The following is a 23,381-nucleotide window of genomic DNA, read 5'->3' on the forward strand; positions in this document are numbered from 1 at the left end:
TACTTAATGCTAAAGAAAACTAGCAATTGTGAAACCGAGCAAATATTTCAGGATCCCAGCAAACACTGTCTCATGAAACATTTAAAATTATTGTACCATCATCCCAGTTAAGCAATGCCTTCTTTTTAGTGTTTCTCACGTAATTTTCACAACAGATTGTTATTTACAACTGCAAAAAATTTATTTATAAAATGCTAATGAAAACTGTTGATTAACATGCTATAATGTATCCCCTAATTCGTTTGAAGTAAAATGCAAAATAGAAAAATATACTTTGCTGAAAATTCCTTGTCCAATGGCTAAGAACCCTAGGAAACAGTACTATGCTTATATGACAACAGGAAAATTCACAGTTGTACCAGTTAGTAAAACAGGCTTCTGTACCTAGTGCCAATATTTCTTGCAAAAAAACCCTTTCCTCATAATTTATTTATAATAACTGCTATTGTATAGTTGTTCACTTCTAAACCTGATTACTGCCATTCAAAAGACTAGTCGAAAGACTGGTATTGTATTTGACTTAAGACCAGATACACATGGACACCTGCTTTACTGATTTTGCTGTAAAAGAAGGAATTGATGATTAAGGCTGCAAATCTGTCACGAAGGTCACAGAAATCACAGATTCCCTGACTTTCCGGGACCGCCATGACTTCTGCAGCAGCCGGTGCAGCTGACCCAGGGGCCGCCTGAGCAGCTCGGGTAGCCCCTGGGCCAGCAGCACCAACTGCTGCTGGGGCAGTCTTGGGCCACCGCGCCCTCCCGCCCCAGCAGCAGCAGGAGTTTGGGTGTGGGAGGGGGCTCAGGGCTCAGGCATGGGAGAGGGTTAGGGCTCTGGGCGGCACTTACCTCGGGGGGGCTCCTCGAAAGCAGCGACACATCCCTTGTCTCCTAGGCGGAGGCGTGGCCATGCAGCTTTGCACACTACCTCCGCTCACAGGCACCACCCCTGCATCTCCCATTGGCCACGGTTCCTGGCCAATAGGAGCTGTGGAGCTGGTGCATGGGGCAGGAGCAGCGCGCAGAACTGCCTGGTTGCGCCTCTGTCTAGGAGACTTGGGACATGTCGCCGCTTCCGTGGAGCCATGCACCTAGAGCCTGCCAGCACCGCCAACCCCCACCCCCCAGCAGCAGCAAGGGTCCTGGGCCACGGGCCGCCGCCTGCCCGCCCACCCACCCCCGGCAGGAGTCCTGGCCTTCTCCCCACTCAGAGCACCCGCGGCACCCCTGGCCTCAGAGCACACGTGATGCTCCTGGGCCGCCCCCTGCCCCACAGCACCCATGTTTTAGTTAGGGGTATACAGTACAAGTCATGGACAGGTCACGGGCCGTGAATTGTTGTTTACTGCCCGTGACCTGTCCATGACTTTTATTAAAAATACCCATGACTAAAACGTAGCCTTATTGATGATCACAGAAATTCGGACGAGAACTGAATTTGCCTTCCATCTGCACAGGGCAGAAGGTAGGAGCAGTACTGTTACCTGTGCAGTTTTTAAATAAGCTTTGCTTTTCACTAATAAGGGCAGCTGTCCATACAGGGAGTTGCTGAGAGTGCTTTTGTAGAGCAGCAATCACTGCGACCTGGGTTCAATCCATTATTAGAGTTTACTTTAGAGACAATGATAGTTTGCCCAATGCGGACTTCAGGATTGGGTCCATTAAAAAAATATTTCTAGTGTACTCTTAATGAAACTCTACTACTTTAGGTCCTGATGCTGGAAAGAAATGTATTGGCAGAGCCCTCTGCCTACATGGAGCTACGGGGACTTCCGTGATCGTCCACATGCATGGTTCTCTTTGCAGGACTGAAGCCTTACTGCCTAGTAGTCCTTAAATCTCAGGGATTCAATTCAAAAATATTTGACTGCACACATACACAGTTACTAGTTTCACTGATAAATTTTCACTTTGTAAAAGGATGTTGTAGGTCTTGCGTGGAATGCTGTCCCCACACAAAACAGGTGTAAAGATGGGGGGGGGGGGATTCCATGCAACTTCTATGAAAATCAAAAGCTTAAGGTAGCAGCCTCAATTCAGTTTCTAGAGAACAAGCATCCACAACACATACCCAAGAACACAACAGACACTAAATTACCCATTTTGGCAGCCTCAGCATATCAGCACAGAGACCAGCATTGAATAGGCTCAGCTCGTGAACTGCCTTCACAGCCCCACTGTTGTTCCATCAAGTTTAAGGTTGAAGTGCCATTGGTTGGGCAGTGCTGAGGAAGCCGGAGCTGTAACTGCTCATGCTGTACCTATGCTGTGGATAGAATATTTCAGTCCAGCAGCTTTCATACAAACTAACTCATCTATTTTAGAAAGTAATTTAAGAACAGAACTCGGATTTCTTTGAAGTAGCATTCTGATCACCATGATTAGATGTTCTGCATAAAAACCACAATTACAGGTTGTTAGCGCAGATTGTCACACAGTGGGTGTTTTTTACATATTGCCATTCCAAGATTTATTTTACCTGTTGGGACCTGACAATTCAGTAATGCCTGTAGTTGTAGCTTTAATGTCTGCATTGAAATATATAGTATTATTAAGTCATTCAGGTTCACCATTTACATTTTGAATAACTTTGCAAACAATCACCTCGTGAAGACAACAGGAGTGAGATTCATGTCTCCGCCTCCTTCTACCTGCTCCCTGCTGCCCCTATAGGCACATACACAAAGCCTGACTACTTGGTATTCTGAGGGGGTTGTAGGTAACTCACCATTCCTACTCCTGCACAGGTTGAAGGGCTAGAACATAGCCTCTCTATGGCTGCTATTTCAGACCATGCACCAAAATAGAGTTCTTTACCCCCCCCCCCCACCCGCACAGCCATTATACAGGGGTTGTAACCAACTACACCGATGGAACCTATGGCCTCCCCAGCCCACCCCCAAATCCACACTGGCCTATTATAAAGTCCTGCTCCACAGACTGCACGGAATGTGGCCAGGCCCTAGCCTAGGAAGATATTCCATGGCCTCTCCTGTGCAGCCCCACCTCATGGTATACATGGTGCAAAGACTTGTTTGGGCTTTCCAAACGGGGGTGAATTTCTTGCAGAGGTTAAAGAGTGACAGAGTGTGCAGATGACTTTTGGTGTTATTTTTTCATCCCAAATTAATTTAACATTTTTTCTCTTTCCAACCCAAAGCTAATAGTTATTGATTCAAACTGTTTAGAGATTCATCCAGCCTGTCTTAGGGTACGTCTTCACTACCCGCCGTATCGGCGGGTAGCAATTGATTTATCCGGCATCGATATATCGCGTCTCGTTAAGACGTGATATATCGATCCCCAAACGCGCTCACCGTCGACTCTGGAACTCCACCAGAGCGAACGGCGGTAGCGCAGTCGACGGGGGAGCCGGAGCCGTCGATCCTGCGCCGTGTGGACCCCAGGTAATTCGATTTAAGATACTTAGACTTCAGCTATGCTATTCGCATAGCTGAAGTTGCATATCTTAGATCGACCCCCCCCCCCCCCCCCAGTGTAGACCAGCCCTTAGTAGCACATCAGTGTACTCAAATGTACTTCCTCCTCTCTCATCCCCACTCCCTTAGGACTCTCCTAAATCAGATGGTTCCCTGGACACCTGTACAATATTCATTACTATCTGAAGCAAAACCTACCAAACAATTTTGATTTTGAAGTCTAACCCTTTGACTACTGTAAATGTGATCACTTAAGCAACAACAAAACAAAACAAGGGAAAAAAAACTGCTGAGTTTGTACTGGAACTTTGCTGCATGCAGGGGCACAGCTTTGGAAACAACGGAAGACAGGTGGCTTGAGCCCCCTTGTAAACAGATCCCAAATGAAGTTTGTTTGACCACTGGGATCACCTCCCATTTTAAACTGGACTCCTCTTAATGTTCTAATAACAACACATTCCATCCACAGTTCATCAGTGCCACAAGGCAAAAGAGAAAACCACACATGTGAACGTCACACTGCTGGTATTGTACAGGACACAAATGTACAAAAAAGGAATTTTCCAAATAAGTCAAAAACTTTCAGTGTTTAATCTCTTACTTTACACATTTAATCACAAAAATTAGAGACTAAAAAGACCTTTCAGGTCACCAAGTCCATCTTTTGACTGACACAAGAATACCCTGACAGCATATACCATAATGCTCTGTTTAATCTTGATTTAAACATTTCGAGGGATGGGTTCACGTGGGATCTAAATTATTTCTCTTCACCCTTAGAGTCTACACCCTAAAAATATTTGTAGATGGTTAGGTCTCCCATAGGTACAACAATTTTAATTATTTTAAATTAAACAATGAGAGTTTGAATAACTCATCTTGATTTGCAATGGAGAACGCAGCACTCAACACATGACATTTGTTCAGTAGCAGGAAGATGTGGGAACAGATAAAGAATGCAAGGTCAGCAAAATTTAAGACCACTTTCTGTTTTTGGTTCGTTATCCACCTTTGTCAGTGCAGTACAGTTTTTAGACATGCTCTGTAGTAGCAAATACTCATAGCCATGTGCATGATACCAGAATACGGACATGAAACAGGTGACACTGAATTTCCTAACAGAAGTATGTGAGCTCTGCTAAGCAACGTTTTCAGCTTCTTAAAAATAAAGATAATGTGATTAAATTAACATGGAAAACAAAGTTTTGAATGATTACACTAATTTGTTATTCCAAACCTAGGCACTCTGTAATATCTCATTCTGTACTGATGAACCCCCCCCCCTCCCCCGAGCTAAAGGCACAATAATTAACCAAGGACTAGAAGATAAAATCTTTACTAATAATAAACAAAAAGAAACAACAAAAACCAACCTACAATCAATTATATGTTATGATGATTGCCTTCAGAAGATGAAAATACAACTTTGTGTAAACTGCTAAAGCCTTCTCATGAACAAGGGCATATTTTAGTTCCAAAGGGTCTTTTATAAAACCTCTGCAGCAAACTAGAGACATGGATGAGCTTTCAGTAACTATTACTTGTAGGAACAGAAACCATAGTGTATATTAATATTCAGATACCAATAAATACTTCTAGCAACTCTACCTTTTCCCAATGTTCTTCTCGTATTTCCTTAGCTGTGCTTACGTTGTTGTTTGCAGTGTTGTTGTAGCCGTGTGGGTCCCAGGATATCAGAAACACAAAGTGGTTGAGGTAATAAGCTTTTGAGCTACACAGGGCTGTTCTTCCGAGTTGAAGAAGAGTTCTGTGTAGCTTGAAAGCTTGTCTCTTTCACCAACGGAAGGTGGTCCAATAAAAGATATTACCTCACCCACCTTGTCTCTGTAGTTGTACTTACATTGACCAAGAAAAACAACAACTAAACAAACCAAGAGTTGATCAGATAGTAAATGAACCCTTTCAACTTTTTCCTTGAAAATACTAAACAGCAAGGATGCAGTGCATTGTTGGCTTTACGAGTGCTGCCAAAATAATAAAAACCAAACAATGTTTCCCTACATTTTAGTCTAAAATATTTATGTTACCTATCTTCATGCAATTTGATTGTGTTTAAGTTTTGTGGATTAATTTCTTTTTGGGTTGCCTTTATAGAGAGACATTCACTGAACATCGTATGACCCCTGAAAAAGTTCACTCTGTTAAGATGATTCCTAAGTGAGCTCTTTGAACTAAGCTGGGACCTAAGCTAAGGTAAAAGAAAGGCAGGAGAAAACAGCACAGGGAGAAGCCATTTTATACAAGTTCCAGAGAAGCACGTGACAGCAATGGTCTCACTGAGGAGCATATGAGTGTAGGAACCTGTGGGTACTTCCCTCACAAGAAGAATCATCCCTTAATAAATATCAGCAGGACATCCACCCAGGCAGATCTACCACAGAGGCATTTGATTATCACTGCTCAGCTCTGACTGTATAGTAGCACTACCTGGACACAGAGCCTTGATCTCACTTTGTTCATGGGGTTCCTTTCACAGAGAGCATGCACTGCATTGGATTTGGTGGGATAGTGTTTGTATTGATGTATGTGATGTGTTAATGTTAAAGTTGGGGGGGAGCGGGGGAGAATCTTCCAGCCTGGCCAAATGATCATGCCCTGCCTATTTAGCGTTAGTGCCTGTTCATTAGTGTCAGTTCACTTCTAGGCAAGCCTGGCACCCGGACAGGGGAACTATCTCTTTCAACCTCTGATGGTAGATGAGGACTGATACCCTAAGTGAAGGAGAACTATTAAACAATCCACTTATAGTTATTTAGATTCAGTGGGACAGATTCTGATCTCTGTTACACTGTCAAGAGAATTACTTCAGCTTTTCACAGGGGTATTGAGATGACAATCTGACCTTGCAATCCCAAAGAAACATTTGAAAGCCTTATCACCTATAGCATGTCGAAATAACTTGCCTTCCACAAAGATCCTGTTCCAGTAGATTTTCCCAACTTGATTTCCTCCGAGAAACACTAGATTGGATAAAATCAACATTGAAGTGGAAACAGCTGCTAGGGCAGCGTGAAGTCGACGACAAATTTTTGGTGAGAAAAAACGATCCTGACAAGAAACAAAAAGAAAGATAAGGTTAACACAGAGTTAACACTCCAAAAATACAGAGAAACTGTTGTTGCAATAACATTTTTACAACTCACATTGGAAAATGCAATGTAATGATGGCAGATAAGCATTCAGACTCGAGATCAAATCATTATGGGACAAATCCTGAAGTGCTTATACTCTGGCAAAACTTCCCCTGAACCGATTGGGAGTTTTGACTGAGTAACAAATACAGCTTTAACAATGATTTCAATGTAACAGATCATTTTTAGTTTTCATTATCTTACTTGAGGCATTTTGCTAGTGAGTTGAGCAGCAAACTTATCTTCTTATATGGCCAATGGTATTCAATAGGTTCTAATAGCCAATTGGTTTCAAAGCACTAAAGTGATTCTGTCCAAATATAAAGGATTTAAAGAGCCACTAACACTTTCGATTAGGTAATAGCAAGTTCACTTTTGATTAGTTAATAAGCATTCACTGACAGATGCCTCAGTTAAACCAGAATTGTTTAGTACAATAAGTTCTCTTATAAAAATAACAAATATTTTGATTGGAAAGTGAATTAAGCTATAAGTTGTGACATCACTGCTCATAGTCATTTCAGAGGCGAACCTAGGTATTGTATAACTACTTACACTGGCAAGACAGTTTTTGCCATTGTTGTTAATGCAGCATATAAGTCAAGTTAACCACCACAAAAACCTTGGAGCAGACTACCACACTGTAAATTAATACTGGCTGTACAATTTTAAAAAGTTTTGTCCTCCTTTAGGTTTCAGCCGTTAAAATGAATTACAAAGATAGCATTATGGTAAATCAGATTAAGAAAGCATACCGTATAGTTACAGTCTTGTATAAGGAACAACATATATTGTACACCACATTTTCAGGTTCCAAAAGTGTCTTTATTTAGGGACTCATCCTCTCAGAATCTGAATGCTTCTCGCAAAGTAGTGAACGTTCCAAACTCTCATGGGAGTTAAGGAAACTAGCCAGGAAGAGTTCAGCCTCTCACAACTATTCAGATCAAGTCAGGATGTTGTGGCAAAGGATGCTGAGTCTTTTATTACTGTAGCATTTCAGCACAGAAACAGTTGCTTCATTGAACTATTTGAGGGCTATGCTGTAGCTAATTTTCATTATTCCGCTAGGAATTGATCCACAAAGCAATAAAGATTTTCTTGGGAGTGTTTGAACTTTCTACACATCTGTAACAAAGATAGAAAAATCAAACTGTTTTTTTAAATGTCTCATGTTATGCAGAAAAATCCAATTATGAAAGTACCTGAGCACCTATTGTGTCCAAATTAACCCAGTGGAAGCAGTAATTTACCAATGAGAAAGGATTGAGGTGAGTCTTGATTAACAGCAATAATATTTGTGATTTAAATATTTATCACTCTGTTGATTCTTCTCAAGATCTGACAGTTTGTCTCCATGAAAGCTATTTCAAAAGCTCTTCTCTGTGCTGTTTCACTCTCTAGATGATCAATTCCACTGCTTCAAGAAAAATCCCAGCAGTTACTATAAGTTCTGACTTCAGCTGTATAGTTTCTTTGGAAGCTGGTGTTCAGTTGTGGAATCTGAAATCCTCATCTCCCCCTTTTTCTGCTGCCAAGAAAAGTGTCATTTAATGAATTGTTTGGTGTTTAAGTTACAAAAAAGTTGTGGCCACTTGACCAAAAATCTTGTATTTGCATCCTTGCTCATTAGCCCCTTTCATTCACAGTCTGGAGTCTATAGCTGACTGCCCTTACATTTGATTTATTTATCTATTTTTCCAATCTGTAAAGATAAACCTATCATGGCCTCTAGGCATATACACAAAAAACTACAATCCCACATCATTCAGACCCTCTGATGGGGCCCAGAAACACAAAGTGCAACATCGGAGAAGCGTGTACAAATGTTGCTTTAAGCAACTTCTGCACTTGTCCTGATCCTCGGCAGTCTGTACTCCAGTCCCTGGTGTAAATAAGTGCAGCCTAAACCTCCCTCTCAGCCAGTCACTGGGAAAGATGAACTACTACTGCACTCTGTTGGGTCAAGGTAATCTGAGGGCAGCATCTATTGCTAGATTTGGCTCAGCATAACTAGAGTTGCCAGGTATCCAGTTTTCGGGCAGCGCCTGTGGACGGGGCAGCGCGCAGAGCTGCCTGGCTGCGCCTCCACGTAGGAGCCGGAGGGGGGGATATGTCGCTGCTTCCGGGAGCTGCTTAAGGTAAGTGCCGCCCGGAGCCTGCACTCCTGACACCCCCCCCACGTCCCAACCCCCTGCCCTCCGAACCCCTCAGTCCCAGCCTGGAGCACCCTCCTGTACCCCAAACCCCTCATCTCATGCCCCAACCACCTGCCCCAGCCCTGATCCCCCTCCCGCTTTCCGAACCCCTTGGTCCCAGCCCAGAACAGCCTCCTGCACCCCAAATCTCTCATCCCTGGCCCCACACCAGAGCCCGCATCCCCAGCCAGAGCCCTCACTCCCTGCACCCCAATCCCCTGCCTGGAGCCCCCTCCTGCACCCTGTACCCCTCATTTCTAGTCCCACCCCAGAACTCACACCCCCAGCCCAGAGCCCTCACCCCCTCCCACACCCCAACCCCCTGTGCCAGCCCGGTGAAAATAACTGAGAGAGTGAGGGTGGGGAGAGCGAGTGACGGGGGGGGGAGGGAATGGAGTGAACGGGGGCAGGGCCTCAGAGGAGGGGCGGAGCAAGGTTGTTCGGTTTTGTGCAAGTAGAAAGTTGGCAATCCTAAGCATAACCTTCTCAATAATCTTCCCCTCAAAAGGAAGGCTTATAAAGACAAATGACTAGCATCACAATCCACCTCATTTAAAAGTCTGTGCTGGGAGAGGCTACAGCAAACTTCCATGTAAATCCAATATTGCTATCGAGATTGTTGAGGTGGTTAGAGTGCTTTAAACAAGGGCCTATTCCACAGGAATTAAATCTTGTCAGTGTTTGGGGAGTCCTAATATGACTGAATTTACACCTTCATGCAGCACAACAGTCGTTTCCCACACTTGTCTTTTGTTACATGGAACTGCCTTTCTGGAGACTAAAGAATGCAGGCACAAGATAAGAAAAAATTGGGAGTTACAATAAATACTGAGTCTTACACATAGAGTATATATTATAGGACTGTGCACACAATTGAATAAGGCTCTAACATGCCAATACTAAGATGGGTGTGGTATAAATACATTGTACTTGATTCACCATTGCTCTGCTGCAGTTTTACCTTCCTTTATCTTTTAATTGAGCTGAAAGCTTAATACAATTTTTGGGAGATACGACATCCATTTAGCTACCTTTGCAATGCCCCTCTGCTATGTACATTGGCCAAACTGGACAGTCACTACGCAAGAGGATAAATGGACACAAGTCAGATATCAGGAATGGCAATATACAAAAACCTGTAGGAGAACACTTCAACCTCCCTGGCCACACAATAGCAGATGTAAAGGTAGCCATCTTACAGCAAAAAAACTTCTGGACCAGACTCCAAAGAGAAACTGCTGAGCTCCAGTTCATTTGCAAATTTGACACCATCAGATCAGGATTAAACAAAGACTGTGAATGGCTATCCAACTACAGAAGCAGTTTCTCCTCCCTTGGTGTTCACACCTCTACTGCTAGCAGAGCACCTCACCCTCCCTGACTGAACTAACCTCGTTAAATCCATACTGATTTATACCTGCCTCTGGAGATTTCCATTACTTGCATCTGAAGAAGTGAGGTTCTTACCCACGAAAGCTTATGCTCCCAATACTTCTGTTAGTCTTAAAGGTGCCACAGGACACTCTGTTGCTATTTAGCTACCTTGTTCACTATCTGGTCTGTGTGATTTTTTTTTTCTGTCAGCTACTTTATCCAGGATAATTTTAAAGTGAGAGAAAGGCTGTGTACTTTTATTCAGAACATATACTGCACTATTGCCTATGCTCCATGCATTGAGCAAAGAACTTTCATGGATGGGAGACAAAATGCTGGCTTGATCCTTCATTTTCAACCACGAAGATATGAAGGATAAGTGTGATTTGCGATTTAAGATTGTTGAGTCTCTAGCATTTGAAGTTTATAAGGGATTTTAATAGAGGACTCGGGTTTGTAATCCAAATTATGTTAGAGGGGAACATTAAATGCATTCAGTGCTAATACTGACGACAGCCAGCTGACTCTCATTTCAGTTTGCCTTATTGTACAAATGTACAAAATAAAATATTTTTGCAATGTGTTGTTGATATAAAAGTTATAAAAAAGTTAGAAGGCAAAATACATGTGGACTGTTTTGATTAATTCATCAGGATTATAGTTGCACAAGTGGTATGAGTATGTAACTGAAGATGAGACTTTGGAAAATCAAATTTCTAACTCTTGGACCATGTACTGAAATTTTCCTTTTACTATTTGTCACCAGGGACCTTCTCTCCACCCAGCATTATGACCAAAGGATATTGCTAAGAGCATGCTTACCTCTATGAGGCAGCAATATAAGCGATCCAGTTGTTCTGAGTAAGATTCTTGGGTTTTTCCCTTAAGAGATACACTTAGGCATGAGAGCTACCCTCCTCAAACCTCTTCCCCAGACACTGCAATGATAATAGCTCTCAACAGTCTGAGGAGTAATACCTTGAAGTGTCTTCTAAATCTGGATAATCTGGATTGTAGTTACTTGCCAAAAATAATGGCACTATATAAAACCAGGAAAATGGGTGAAGAGCTGAATGAGGATGGGAGTGGATGGGATGTAGAGAAGGGAAATGACATATTTTGACTAATGGTTATTGGTTATTTTATTTATCTGCAGTTAAGAATACCGAAAATGGAGTCTAGGGCGTGACTGAGCAGCTGGAGGACCATATGGGATAAATGAACGACTGGAGATTTTGACAAAGCTTTACCAAACTATACAAATTCACGTAATTTTTAAAGTGAGCATAAAAATGAAAATTGGGTGGGTTTGAGGAGCTAGGCAACTTTTAAAAACACATCAACGTGTATCATCAAAGTAGAATGTTGACCAAACAGTGTCTGGGTTGGTCTGGAAACAGAGAGAGTCCAGTGAGGGTGGATGACTCTCTTCTGAGGGGGAGGCAGGCACCTATCTGTTGGCCTGACATAGCATCCCAGGAGGTATGTTGCCTGCCAGGGGCCCGTATCTGAGCCGTTAGGAAACAAACTTGTCGAAAATCTCTGTGTAAGGATAAAAGGAGTAAAAAACAAGGGTGATGTCATGGTAGGGGTCTATTACAGACCACCTAACCAGGAAGATAAGCTTCCCGGATGAGGCTTTGTATAAACAACTAACAAAATCATCCAAAGCAACAGGACTTGGTGATGGAGGACTTCAGCTACCCAGACATCTGTTGGGAAAATAACACAGCAGGGCACAGATTATCCAATAAGTTCTTGGAATGTATTGGAGATAATTTTTTTTTTCAGAAGGTGGAGAAAGCCAGTAGGGGAGATGGTGTTCTAGATTTGATTTTGACAAAGAGGGAAGAACTAGTTGAGAATTTGAAAGTGGAAGGCAGCTTGGGTGAAAGTGATCATGAAATGATAGAGTTCATGATTCTAAGGCATGGTAGGAGGGAAAACAGCACAATAAAGAAAATGGATTTCAAGAAGGCAGACTTTAGCAAACTAAGGTAGTTGGCTGGTAAGATCCCTTGGGAAGCAAGTCTAAGGCAAAAAACAACTGAAGACAGTTGGCAGTTTTCAAAGAGACATTATTAAGGGCACAAGAGCAAACTATCCCACTGCATAGGAAATATAGGAAGTATGGGAAGAGACCACCCTGGCTTAACCAGGAGATCTTCAATGATCTGAAACTCAAAAAGTGGAAACTAGGTCAAATTACAAAGGATGAACATAAACACCACAAGTATGTAGGGACTAAATTAGAAAGGCCAAGGCACAAAACGAGATTAAACTAGCTAGAGTCATAAAGGGTAACAAGAAAACAGTCTATAAATATATTAGAAGCAAGGGGAAGACCAAGGAAAGGATAGGCCCATTACTCAGTGAGGGAGAAAAAAACAATAACAGAAAATGGCAGAAGTGCTAAATGACTTTTTCATTTCAGTTTTCACCAAAAAGTTTAGTAGCAATTGCACATCTAATTTAATGAATGCCAGTAAAAATGAGGCAGGATAAGATGCAAAACTAGGGAAAGAACAAGTTAAAAATTACTTAGACAAGTTAGATGTTTTCAAGTCACCAGGGCCTGATTAAATACATCCTAGAATACTCAAGGAGCTGACTGAGAAGATATCTGAGACATCAGCAATTATCTTTGAAAAGTCATGGAAGATGGGTGAGATCCCAGAGGACTGGAAAAGGGCAAATATAGGCCTGGTCTACACTCAGGAGGGGCGGGGGGGAAGAGATTGATCTAAGTTAAGCAACTTCAGCTACGTGAATAACATAGCTGAAGTCAATGTACTTAGATCTACTCACCGCGGTGTCTTCACTGCGGTGAGTCGACTGCTGCCACTCCCCCGTCGATTCTGCCTGCGCCTCCGGTGGAATACAGGAGTCGACGGGAGAGCGCTCGGGGGGTCGATTTATCGTGTCTAGACTAGATGCGATAAATCGACCCCTGCTGGATAGATCGCTGCCCGCCGATCCAGCGGATAGTATAGACATACCCATAGTGCCCATCTATAAAAAGGGGAATGAAACCAGGCGAATTACAGACCAGTCAGCTTAACTTCAGTGCAATCAATTAATTTGCAGACACCCAGAAGATAATAAGGTGATAATTAACAGTCAGCATGGATTTGTCAAGAACAAATGGTGTCAAACCAACCTAATAGCTTTCTTTAACAGAGTAACAAGCCTTGTGAATGGGGCGAAGCGTTAGATGTGATATATCTTGACTTTAGTAAAGCTTTTGATACTGTCTTGCATTACCTTCTCATAAACAAACTAGGGAAATACAACCTAGATGGAGCTACTATAAGGTGGGTGCAGAACTGGTCGGAAAACCATTCCCAGAGAGTAGTTATCAGTGGTTCACAGTCAAGCTGGAAGGGTATATTGAGTGGGATCTGCTACTGTTCACTTCTGGGACAACTGATGGAGTTTTAATTGATTTGTAAAGTCATATGGGTTCTGGCTACCTGAGAATCCTTCTCTCTCTCTCTCTATGAGCCAATGGGATCACTGTGGTCAGGTGGGCACTCTTCCTTATGCTCCCATAGATTTGAAGATCTGAGTACATCCTAGGTAGAGGGCTGTCAGCTCTGGACATCACTCCCTCATTTGGTCCTGCAGAATCCAAATGAGCTGATCTTTGGAATATGATGTACGGCCCATCCATTACTCAGGCTTTTGTCGTCTCAGGAGATGACAACACTGGGAATCTCAATAAATGGCATCCTGGAGTGAGAGTCTAAGTTATAGGTTTTAAAACTGTGTATGTTATTCCAACTCCGTACAGCTGCTCAGAGACAGGGAAAGGGGGTAAATCTTCCAAACCTACAACTTAAGGAAATAAATAAATAAAATAGATTTCAGTCCAAATAAAAGGTCATCCATTATGCAGAAACTATTACTGGAAATAGCTTTCATCTAATAGAACCAATATGTTTCAAGTAAAATGTGCAAGTACATACATCATTCTGTCATTTAAAAGAGAAAGGTTTAGATACAGGCTCTTGACCCTCCTACAGTAAGTGACAGAAAAATTTACATCCAGCACATGAAGTGATACATTTCCTGCATAATAAAGGTCATCAAAGCTTAGTATGTGCTGGAAACTAGCTAAGAATGTCTTAATGTACTGAAGAGGCACGTGCTCATTAAAGGTTTAATCCTCTGGGAGGTGCTGAGCCCCCTCAATTACCTGGATAAAGCCCAAAAGAGTGTGGGACCCACGTTGAGAGGATACAACTGAGGTTCAGGTGCTGGAGGGGGCATTATAGTTACTTTATAGTTACCTTATTTAATTTAGGCGAGTTACATTCCTAAGAATGAATTTTCCTTTCAAAAATGCATTGTTAACTATTTATAGCCACAGGATCCAGTCAATGGGTGTCTTTCCATTGACTTTACTGGCTGTTGGATCTGGCCTTTAGGCCCTGATCTAGCAAACAGTTAACAAATGTGCCCAACTTTACTTGTGTTATTAGTCCCATTGACTTTAACAGGACTATTCACATCAGTACATTTACATATAGGAGCAAGTGTTTGTAGGATAAGACCCAATCCTGCCAATACCTATGCACATGAGCAACTTAACTCATGATTTTAATGGAAAACTTCCTGAGTAAAGTTACTCATGTCTACCTCTTTACAGGTTCAGGACATAAAAACTGACATCTTAATGTCTGCAGATTTCTATAGCTCCAAGGACAGGACTCAGAGATTGCAAAATACACTGTTTTATTTAAACAAAATAAAAAAACCCTGCTCTTAAAATTACTAAAATAAAGCTCTCTCCAAAGCTGAAAATACGAATGTCACCATTCTTGCCTCAGGTCCCCAGTACTGTAGGAGTTATTTTACTATGGAGGTAAACAAGTGAAATTCATTTTAATAAAAAACTCTGCTGTGCATTAAGACAATGTGAAAAATATGGAAATTATTACTGTGAAACTGGACCTATACGTGCAAAAAAGGATTAAAAAATAACACCTCTTTTCTGAAACCACAAAGAAAGCTAGTGCTTTGACCACTGATGCCTTGTGTCAGAGTTATGGTACATTGAAATTGACTTATCATTCTATTTTACTGCAGTCATAAATGCAGATTTAAACACAAAACTTGGTGAAATATTTTAGACAAAAAGACTAAAAGATTGTATAAAGGGATAGTGCCCATCATTGTAAAATAGACAGTGTTTAAAACAAATGGATGATTCCAAATTGATTCACTTCTGTGCTTAGTTCTTTAAGGACAACATTTTTAGTTTTAATTAATAAACCACAGGTTCATTAACTACAGTATTTTTTTTAAAGTTACATTCCATTTAATTTTAGTTTCTTTCCTAGCTTGAGCCACACGTCTTGCATTTTAATGTGGAAGAAACAGGAATGTAAATGTTATGGTTTCAATTGAGATTTAAAAAAATTTAGCAGGAACCATTTAAACCCAAGAATGGCTGACAGCATCTCTTTACATTATTATTATTTTTTGTAATGGAATTTTTGGAAACTGTCCAAAAGCTATAGTAAAGAACATCAAGTAATAAGTTAGTTAAAATAATCATTTAATGGGGGGAGCTAACTTGTTATACCTTAAATATATGCAAATGTATGGTTTATTTTCTTACTTCAAATAGAGCAGACTAAATCACAGAATCCTAGAAATCTGTTTTTTTAAATGGCCTGATATTGCTTTTTTAATATCGACAGAAATTCTGCCATTGACTTCCAATGGAGCAGGACTGGGATCTTTCTCCATGTATCAGGGACTAATTTAGGATTGTGGGCTACAAAACTCTATTACTTTGTTGAGTCTAGTTTCAAGTGTCCCAAGCAATGGGACTCTAAAAGAAACAAGAGTTGCCAAAAGCCACTTTTTATTTTTTTAACTCTAATAAAATGCCTTGGATACTGACCAGCTTTCTTTGCACAATATTTATTACTGTTTCATCTGCTTTGAATGGAGAAATACAAGTGCTTTGATAAATGGATTAAAATATTATTGAGTTTCACTGTAGCTTCCTTTAGGGTATTTGTATTTTTCCATAAATGCTTTTTGATAACTTCATACAGCAATATTTCTCAGTGAATCACAAAAAGAAAACAGTACAGTAGGGGGACTACTCTACAGCTGGATGCATAAAGCACAGCACTGTTAAGGAACTGAAAGAGAACTGACTGATTTCAGATCAAACTTTTTTTTTTAATTAAGATCAGTTTCAACAAACTTTCGAGATGGTTTCTGTTCATGTAGTTTGACTCCCCTCAAATATTGCATCCAGGTTAATTTAAGCCCAAATGGTGGAGTAAAACCTCAAAGAAAACCATCAAATTTCATTCAGAGCTTTGAAAACAACATGTTTTGGACCATGTTTTAATTTCAATACACCTCTGCCTCAATATAACGCGACCCAATATAACACGAATTTGGATACAACACGGTAAAGCAGTGCTCTGGGGAAGGCGGGGCTGCGCACTCCGGTGGATCAAAGCAAGTTCGATATAACGTGGTTTCACCTATAACACGGTAAGATTTTTTGGCTCCCGAGGACAGCGTTATATCGAGGTAGAGGTGTATGTCCAGTTCACTCTGAATACAGTGCAACTGTACTTGTGAAAACAGGAAATATAGGGCCTGATTCTCCTTATGCCTAGGAGCAACGACGTGCCAAAGAGGGGTCTCAGAATGCTTTAGATTACTTGCAAAAGACGTACAAAGAAAAAGTGAGATGATCCCATGAAAAGATGCCAAGAGGTGATTTATAAACTCTTGGTATTATCTCTGTATCCGTTCATTTTTCAGCAAACCACCACAAACATTCAAGTAGTGCTCAAACTTTAGATTCCATGAGTTTTTTAATGCAATTTCAACTTGATTTTTATAAAATGAAGGTTTAAAGCTCCTGTAACACTGAACTCTGTAACACAACCTTAACTATGTTGCAGAGTTAGGGTCAGCAAACTGACTGTGTAAAAATGTCACTCAGACGTACTCTGCTCCCTGTGTTTATTCAGAATCACATCTGCTTATTTGTGTCACAAAAATAAGCTTTCACTTTTTACATCTATTAGCCCCTGGAGAGCCAAAACAGTGAAGGGATTAAAAAATTCTAAGGCCAGAAGGGAGCACTATGATCACCTAGTCTGGCCTCCTGTGTAACACAGGCCACAGAACCTCCCCAAAATAATTCCCACAGCAGATCTTTTAGAAAAACATCCAATCTTGATTTAAAAATGGTCAGTGATGGAGAAGCCACCAAAACATTTGGTAAATTATTCCAATGATTAATTTACTCTCACTGTTAAAATTGTATACCTTATTTCCAGCCTGAATTTGTCTAGCTTCAACTAGACTTCCTGTTGAAATAAAATCTTTACACCGGCGTGCATCTCAATTGCACTGTGTATCTCAGTTGCACTGCAAGTATTTATAATGCACACGTTTGAGCTAGGTGTACAGGTGCTGCTACATGAGTCAGTAAAAAAAACAAACAGTTACTAACCTTTCTATAACCATTGTTTTTCGAGATTTGTTGCACGTCCATTGCACATTAGGTGTGCGGGCGCTGTGTGCACAGTCGCCAGACATTTTTCCTTCAAAGATATCCATTGGGTCAGCGCTAGTATCCTGTGGTGCCACGTGCTCATGCGCTGGTATAAGAGGTCCCGCCGACCCCGAACTCCCTCAGTTCTTTCTTGCCAGTCAACTCCGACAGAGGGTTAGAAGGGTGGGTCGTGGAATGGACATGTGCAACACACATCTCGAAGAACAACAACGTTAGTAACTGTTTTTAATTCAAGTGTTTGCACATGTCCATTGCACGTTAGGTGACTCCCAAGCAGTACCATGGGAGGTGGGATCAGAATGCATAGACATGCTGACTGCAACACAGCTCGACCAAACTGGGCGTCATCTTTAGCTTGCTGGGTGATGGCATAGAGGGACGAAAATGTATGTACCGACAACCAAATTGCCACTTTGCAGATATCCTGGATCGGCACCTGGCCAGGAACACCGCTGACGAAGCTTGCACCCTCGTAAAATGGGCCATTACTATAGCTGGTGGCGGGACCCCCGCCTGCTCGTAGCATGTGTGGATGCACAATGTGATCCGGGATGCAATCCTCGGAGCTGAAATAGGAAGGCCCTTCATCCTGTCTGTTACTGCCACAAAGAGCTGCGTAGTCTACGGAACCGTCTTGTGCTCTCAATATAGAAAGCCAGTGTGTGGAGATGTTGCTCCTCCCTGTTCGCACATAGTTTCAGGGGGAAAAATAGCTTGATTACTGTGAAATTGCAAAACCACCTTTGGGAGGAACGTAGGGTGAGGACGAAGTTGTACCTTGTCCTTAAAGAAGACAGTGTACGGGGGTTCTGACATAAGGGCCCTGATCTCTGAGACCCTCCTGGCTGAAGTGATAGCCATCAGAAAGACCACCTTCCAGGAAAAGTACGACAGGGGACATGTTGCCAGTAGCTCAAACAAGGGGCGTGTGTGTTTTGACATGACCAGGTTTAAGTCCCACAGGGGAATGGGCTCCCGAATCTGTGGATGTAGTCTTTCTAGGCTCTTGAGAAAACAAATGGTCATCTCATGTGAAAAACACCGATCACTCATCCACCGGGATGTGAAACGCCAAAAATCGATGCCAGGTGTACTTTAACTGATGAAATTGCCAGACCTTGTGGTTTCAGCTGTAGCAAATACTCCAGAATGGTTTGCAGTGTCGACCGGATGGGCAAGAGACCTTGCTGGAAAGACCAAATGGAAAAACGCTTCCACTTGGCAAGGCATGCAGCTCTGGTAGAGAGCTTCCTGCTACCTAGCAGAACCTGATGGACTTGCTCCGAACAGGCCAGCTCTTCGGGATTTAACCATGGAGCTTCCAAACTGTCATGTGGAGAGTGTTGAGGTTTGGGTGGAGCATTCCACCCTGGTTCTGTGATATCAGGTCTGGGAGAAGAGAGAGCAGCATCGGAGTCGGTACTGAATTCTTTAAGGACAAATTTGCTATCCTTACTCAACCTTTTGGTGCCATATGATTCCCAGTACATCACACTAGTGCATTTTACTATGGGAGGCTGATACATCTCTTGAAGTAAGTGTGTTTGTAACTAAATAAGACACATTCCTAATTTATAATTACTTTTAAATAGCATAAAGCAATCAAAATGACAGCCCAGAGTGAAATTAGAAATCAGATGATAAGTTACCTCCTAATTTTGATGATATATAAACTTGGCCATTGTTTGCTCACACTACCATAGCATAGAACATGTCTGCACTACTGCTAGCCCTCACAGTTTGGTTAGCTGACGTACTGCACATCTTTACTTATGCAGTGTAGGCAGACTGGGGAAAATGCACCAACCATTGTATCCATTAAGTACTACGTTTAATCTAGCTCTAAAAAAAATCCAAACTTGAATTTCAAATGAACATGAAGCACAAGGGGATTCAACTTACGATTAGGTCTCGAACAAGTGAAACAGAAAGTAGCCTCTTGACTCCATTTTCTGCAATTACTCCAAGCCAGTTAAGTGCTGCCCAGAACCAAAGGTAGTTATGGCCCCCGTGCCAATAGCTTACAAAAGAAAAAGTGATTGCTGTGGAAAACAACATCCCAAACATACTGCCACGGGATCCTCCCATTGGGATGTAGATGTACCTGCAGGGGAAATGATAAATAAGCAATGTTATTAAGACCTTATTAAAATCTTGGTAATGTATCCGCTGCAAAATAAATTTGATTTTAGAGCAGTGTTAGGACTCATTTGACTAATGACCCGACATTTTCCATTTCCAGAACTTGACATAGTTTCTGCAAAGCAGCAGACAACGTCATGAAATGTTAACATACAGCATTTGTCAAGAAGATAGGTCTATGGCCAATGGAATTTTGCATTAAGTGAACACTGGCTAAACTCCAGTCCCACTTGGTGTAGAAGGAAATCAATTTATGTAAGAAGGAAGTTCATATAACCAACCTCCCATGAATTTAGAATAATAAAGATTCTCTCAAAAACAAAAACAATAAAATGTTAAATACTTATCTTAAAACTAACTTGCTTATTTTTTACTTATACAATGTCTGATGATTTTTACACATAATGGTTTTATGAATCAGTATTTCATAGAACTAATAGAAATTTTTGTTATATATTTTTAAACAAACAAAAAACAGCCTTTTCTCTATACAAAACTATAGTCTATCAATTTTTTGGCAACAAATTCTGTGAATCTTTTTTCAAAACTTTGCATAGAAAATACTTAACCTTTTCTAGTCAGCTCTAGTATTTAATCATCTTGATCATGCCCAGGTACTCATCTTTCATGGTACCATACAAAAATCTTCTCTCTCTCTCTCTCTCTCTAGATATATATAGATATATATAGATATATATATAGTGACAAAGTTCCTCCTCTATCTTTGTGGGTCCTTATTGGCTTATTGGCGAATTTTCTTGCCTCAGAGATTCACCATGTGGGTTGGGGAACAGCCCAGAGACCTTCCCCTCTGGAAGAACCCACAGTCCAGGTCAATTGGGAGGTTTGGGGGGAACCCAGCTGTCCCTCGCTGTCCTTCGCCTCTCTACCAGGGCGACAACCTCGTCATAGATGGAGGGTTCGTTCTGGCTTACCCAGGCACGAAGGTCTGGTGGTAGTCCCCTCATGTATCGGTCGATGACCAGAACCGCTAGTATCTCTTCCGGACTCCGGGACTCTGTTTGCAACCACTTTCGTGCGAGATGGATGAGGTCATACAATTGGGACCGCGGGGTTTTGTCTTCCTGGTACCTCCAACCGTGATACTGCTGGGCCCGCACTGCTGTCGTTACCCCAGATCTGGCCAGGATCTCTGCTTTCAGCTGGGGGTAATCTGCCGCGGCCTCTTCTGGCAGATCATGGTAGGCCTTCTGGGCCTCCCCACACAGGAATGGGGCAAGGATGCCAGACCACTGATCTCGAGGCCAGGCCTCCCGTAGGGCTGTCCTCTAAAAGGCCAGAAGGTATGCCTCTACATCATCCTCCCGTGTCATTTTCTGCAGCCAATGGCTGGCCCGTATGAGCCGCGTCCCATCATGGCCGCGATTCCGCTCTGTAAGGGACTTTACCTGGTTTATCAGTTCCCGCAACATAGCTCGGTCTTGAGCAGCCTGGTCCATCAGTAGGCGATTAGTCTCTTGCTGCAACCGCACTGCCTCCTGTTGGGCGGCTGCCTGGATACGGGTAGCCTCCTGCTGGGTCGCCGTAGCTTGTATCAGTGCCCGCACTACGTCATCCATTGTGGTGAAAAAAAAATAAACCCTCTCCCTTTAAAAAAAAAAAAAAATCACCCTCCTTCTTCCGCCGCGCTGTGCACCCCAAGATCCCAGTCTTGACACCAGTGTGACAAAGTTCCTCCTCTATCTTGGTGGGTCCTGCGCTTATTGGCGGATTTTCTTGCCTCAGAGATTCACCATGTGGGTTGGGGAACAGCCCAGAGACCTTCCCCTCTGGAAGAACCCACAGTCCAGGTCAATTGGGAGGTTTGGGGGGAACCCGGGCCCGCCCTCTACTCCGGGTTCCAGCCCAGGGCCATGTGGACTGCAGCTGTCTATAGTGCCTCCTGTAACAGCTGCATGACAGCTACAACTCCCTGGGCTACTTCCCCATAGCCTCCTCCAAACACCTTCCTTATTCTCACCACAGGACCTTCCTCCTGGTGTCTGATAACGCTTGTGCTACTCAGTCCTCCAGCAGCACACCCTCTCACTCTCGGCTCCTTGCGCCTCTTGCTCCCAGCTCCTCACACTCGCCCCACAAACTGAAGTGAGCTCCTTTTAAAACCCAGGTGCCTTGATTAGCCTGCCTTAATTGATTCTAGCAGCTTCTTCTTAATTGGCTCCAGGTGTCCTAATTAGCCTGCCTGCTTAACTGGTTCTAGCAGGTTCCTGATTACTCTAGTGCAGCCCCTGCTCTGGTCACTCAGGGAACAGAAAACTACTCATCCAGTGACCAGTATATTTGCCCTCTACCAGACTCCTGTACCCCACTGGTCTGGGTCTGTCACAATATATAGTTTAAAAATATCTAACAATAGAGAGAATTGGAAGTAACTTAGACATAGCCATTTTCTGTAATTCATGTGACTCTAGGATTTACAATTCACGTGTTTATTTTGTATTAAAATACCAACCATAACATAATCATGAAGTTTGACATTGTATTTCTGAGGAAGAAAGAAAGAAAGAAAGAATCTTTCCATTACTGAGGTCCAGTAACTCCCATTGACTTTAGAGAAAGCTAAATCCCTCTATATGCCCCACTTTGAAGGATCAGGCACAAATATGAAAAGACAGAGAGGACTCTCATCCAAGGAAGTTATGATTTCTGTTTGTGTATGTTAATGGCAAGTATACGTTCTAGCTACTTTTTTTTTTTTTTAAGATACCACTGGCAACTCAGTTTAGTCACCCTTCTTTCAGGGTGATGACATTCTGTACTAATCTATTTATATTCAGCAAATTAATCAATGGCACTTCTCCAGGGAAATGTTGCTGTTCGTTTATCAAATTCTAGACCCAGAGACATTACAGTGAAAGTACTAATTTTAAAACTTATTAGGTAGCTGAACGTAGCATTTTACTCTTAATCTCTGAAGTCATAGGCCCAATCATTGGATGAGAGCTAAGGTAAATGATAATAATGATTAAAGGTAATATAAATGAAAAAAGTGATGCAATGATTTTCAAATGCTACCATCTCACTAGACATAATGTATTAACATTAATATATCTTTGTGCATATATGGAGCACTCACTACAGAGAAAATCTTATTACATTTATATTGATTTTTGCATTCAAACACTTTCATAAAGTGTTTCTAAAATAAATAAAAATGTATTTTCTGTCAATAGTCATACAACAGTTATATCAGTATATGGCATTTGTCTATTATTTTCTGCTCTGGTTCTATCTTTTCTCATTACATACAAATTGTAAATTGCATTTTTGAATAATACACATTTGTAATTAAATTGCCTTGTCTCAGTATTCTGCCATACGTCGCCACCTGTTGCAGGTCAAAGAGGCATGTATTTGGAATCTAAATAGAAAGATCCCCTGTGGGGCCTTTACTGAAACCTGCTACAAAAGACATAGCCACTCTCTGACTGTTTCAAACACTTCACATGTGTCCACATCAAAATCATTACAAAACAAAGGATTACAAAAA

General features: G+C 41.8%; 1 protein-coding gene across 4 annotated transcripts in view; it reads right to left on the reverse strand.

Moving 5' to 3' along the window:
- Nucleotides 1-23,381, reverse strand: part of HHAT (hedgehog acyltransferase) — a 345,313-nt gene that overhangs the window by 108,701 nt on the left and 213,231 nt on the right. For all 4 annotated transcript variants that reach the window (XM_065401658.1, XM_065401657.1, XM_065401656.1 and 1 more), the window contains 2 exons: nt 19,631-19,832; nt 6,365-6,509 (listed from right to left, as the gene is read on the reverse strand). In XM_065401658.1, the coding sequence (XP_065257730.1) occupies nt 6,365-6,509; nt 19,631-19,832 (347 nt within the window). The remainder of the gene's footprint in view (nt 1-6,364; nt 6,510-19,630; nt 19,833-23,381) is intronic.

Source organism: Emys orbicularis, chromosome 3 (assembly GCF_028017835.1).
Source record: "Emys orbicularis isolate rEmyOrb1 chromosome 3, rEmyOrb1.hap1, whole genome shotgun sequence".
NCBI classification, from domain to species: domain Eukaryota; kingdom Metazoa; phylum Chordata; order Testudines; family Emydidae; genus Emys; species Emys orbicularis.